At 48.4% G+C, this 3,192-nt stretch overlaps 1 protein-coding gene across 1 annotated transcript in view; it reads right to left on the reverse strand.

Moving 5' to 3' along the window:
- Positions 1–1,276, reverse strand: part of LOC138171612 (keratin, type II cytoskeletal 5-like) — a 9,630-nt gene extending 8,354 nt beyond the window's left edge. Inside the window, exon 1 of the mRNA XM_069101145.1 lies at positions 574–1,276. Coding sequence (XP_068957246.1) covers positions 574–1,155 — 582 coding nt within the window. The 5' untranslated portion in view covers positions 1,156–1,276. The remainder of the gene's footprint in view (positions 1–573) is intronic.
- Positions 1,277–3,192: the final 1,916 nt, after the last annotated feature.

Genomic DNA, 3,192 nt, shown 5'->3' on the forward strand with positions numbered 1-3,192 from the left:
CACACACACACACACACACACACACGCACATAAGCACACACACTTTTTCCTCCCTGCTCCCTATCCCCTAGACAAAACCTAGAGGGAGGACTGGAGATGCTCCTTGCTTTCAAGGGCTTCAGTATAATGAGGATACAAGGAGAGACACAAGTTAGAGATATAAAAAAATAAAATAAAGAGCAGCTGGACAGAACTCTAGCCATCTCTGCAAAAGGAGGAGTAAATGGATTGACATTGCCTTCAGAATAACCTGCACACACTTTCATGCAGCCTGCCTAACACTTAAAGTTTTGCTCATACTCTCTCTCCATAACATAGGTAAGTGTCCAACACATGTAAAGTCTGGGGCTGGGCTCTGGGAGGAGCAGATTGAGAAAGATAAGAGATTGTTCCATTCTTCAGGCTCCTAATGTAGCAGGAAAGGTAGACCACACAGATGAACAGAGGAGTAAAAATGAAGATAAAGCACACTCTGTACACATTTGGCTGAGAAATGAAATCTCCTTCCTATATTTTCTTGCTTTGACATTTAGCCCAGATTCACAGCAGTTTAGTCAGCATTTCTTGTCTCACCTTGTCGATGAAGGAGGCAAATTTGTTGTTGAGGGTCTTGATCTGTTCTCTCTCTTCAGTCTTCACCCTCTGGATGGTGGGATCAATTTGGAGGTTGAGGGGAGCCAGGAGACTCTGGTTGACAGTGACCTCTTGGATGCCACCAGGGGGGCAGACAGGGAACCCAGATCCCCCATAACCTGCACCGAAGCCACCTGGACCACCGAACCCAAAGCCACCACCAGCCCCACCGCCGAAACCAAATCCGCTACCTGCTCCTCCACCAAAGCCACCACCAGCTCCTCCACCAAAGCCATAGCCACCCCCTACTCTCCCTCCGTAGCCACTCCTGAAGCTACCACCGCCTCCCATGGAGATCCTCTTGGACATTCCAAGGTTGTAAAGGCTCCTACTGCCAAAGCCGCCTCCCCCTCCGGCACCACCAACACTGATGCGGCCATAGCCACCGCCGCCACCACCTCCTGCCCGGGATACAGAGACAGAGCTGAAGCTGGTTCGGCTGACAGAGGGGGTGACCGCTGAGGAGGCACTGAAGCCTCGCCGGCCCCCACTCTGGAACGATACGCTTGATTGCCGAGACATGGCTGCTTGGGGAGCAGAAGGACTGAGTACCGGAGTAGCTTTCTAAAGAATAGAACAGAGCAAGGCAGAGGAAGACAGAGGCTCTGTTATCCAGGGACTCCAATCTTCCCCCTCCTCTTTATATCCTTCTAAGGGCTGGGATGGGCTGAAGAATCTCTTGCAGATGTGAATGATTAAGTGGGTTGGGCATGCCTGGGGGGCAGCTGTGAGCTCACCCCTCTCACACCTGCATAGTAGTAGAGGATACAAAAGACTCCTTCCTGTCAGACTTGGCTCATTTAGAAACAACCCTGCCTTGCAGGGCCCGTATGTTAGTGGCACTCCAACAGGCTAGCCAAGCCCTCCTTTCCCCACCAGAGGCTGGGAGGAGGTTAAAGAAGATAATGCCAGGGGGCAAAAGGACATTCATCCAATTTTGAAGGGAGGCACTTACAGAGGAGGGGTTACTATTTCCAATTTGCTCTGTAGAGTGGCCTCATAAGTATTGATTTTCCCTGTTTAGGGCAGAATTATCCAATCCTGCGGGGGTGATGTGAACTTTTCCAACTAGGGAGAGAAGCAAGTATCCAGTGATATGTGTAATAACCAGCTCTCAGCATTTTCCTGAGGGAAGGGGCAGTTGTTGTTGAGGTCACTGTCAACTAGAATCTCCTGGCTCCCCTCAACCCCAACAAGCAGGGACCTGAGTCTTTGCAAAGTAGCCTGACATCATAACTTTTTTCCCACCTTAAGTTAAGTTCTTTATCTCAAGGTAGGATGACTTGGAGTACTAGAAATATTGTCTGATCTCCATCTGAGTTCAGATCCCATCTCTCCGCTACTTGTAGTATGTATGGTAAATGTATGGGCTTTGATCTCCACATTCATCAAATAGCAGGGAGTGAACAAAGGGATTTCTAAGGTCCTTTAAAACTATAGACACTACAACTTCTCTAAAGCAAGTTGCACTAAATCCCATGCAAGTGCTCAAGTCATCAATATCTCACCCTTAATTTCCTTCTCCAGAAAAGTAATCAGAGTCCAATTTGCCCAAAGACCCCCTGAGTGCATGCCCTCATTCATGGCCCATCCTACCTTGATTCAGTTCTCCCCCAAACCACCTACTCCATGGCAATTGTCCATCATTCCTGCCTAACCAGGACTGTATGGAGATGGCTCCTGTCTTCCCATCCCATTTACAAACAGCTCTGAGGCTCTAAGAGCCGGAGAGAGTCATGCATCTCATTCTTTTCCTTCTGGGGGCTCTTTTGCCCCCCTTCCCCCTCAGGTGTGTTCCAGCAAGCCTCATTCCACAAAAGGAAGAAGTGAATCATCATATCTGTTGATACAGGCTGGAAGCTGCCACAAACACATACCTGCAGGAGCTTTCTAATCTCGCCAAAGACATGTTAAGAATCTGCCTACCTGTTATAACGGCATGCTGCATTGTTCTGCATGGCAGCAACCAACTATACCATCTTCAAATTCAGTCCAACTGAAGGGAATAATATTCCTACCAAGGGAATGGACCAAATTTGGGGGAATCACTGAACGCGCATAGAACATAAGCTCATCGAGGCAAGCAACTGTTTGCTCCTTTGGCTCTTGCATTCTTAGTGTATAGCACACTCTCTGTAACTTACCCAAGAGGATAAAGAGGATCTTTCTTGATGCTCAAGAAAGAGGACAGTTCAAGATTTTAAAAATTGTGCTCAGTTATCCTGCCTCCTCCTTTTTGATTTTCCTTTCCCTATGTGATACCATAGTCTCTGGCTCTTGCCACTGTCCCTGCCCACCCAATCCCCCCACCCCCCAAAGACAATCTGAGCTTGCTGCAGATGTGGCCAGTGTGGCTCTGGCCATGGGTGAAGTGTTAGTGAGATCACAAGATTTAGACTTGTGTTGGGAGTAGATGGCAGGTGCAGAAAAGAAGCTTTAGGATTTAGGTGTTAGGGCAGGGGAAGAGGGTGTAAATAACTGGGATGTGGGTATTCCAAAATGGAGTCCCTGGGGAGACCTAAGAATGCAGTTCAGTCCCAGGTTCCAGCATTCCTAAGT

The sequence above is a fragment of the Petaurus breviceps genome, unplaced genomic scaffold, assembly GCF_028583685.1.
Source record: "Petaurus breviceps papuanus isolate PSGF00001 unplaced genomic scaffold, PetGlider_PUasm1.0 454, whole genome shotgun sequence".
NCBI lineage: Eukaryota > Metazoa > Chordata > Mammalia > Diprotodontia > Petauridae > Petaurus > Petaurus breviceps.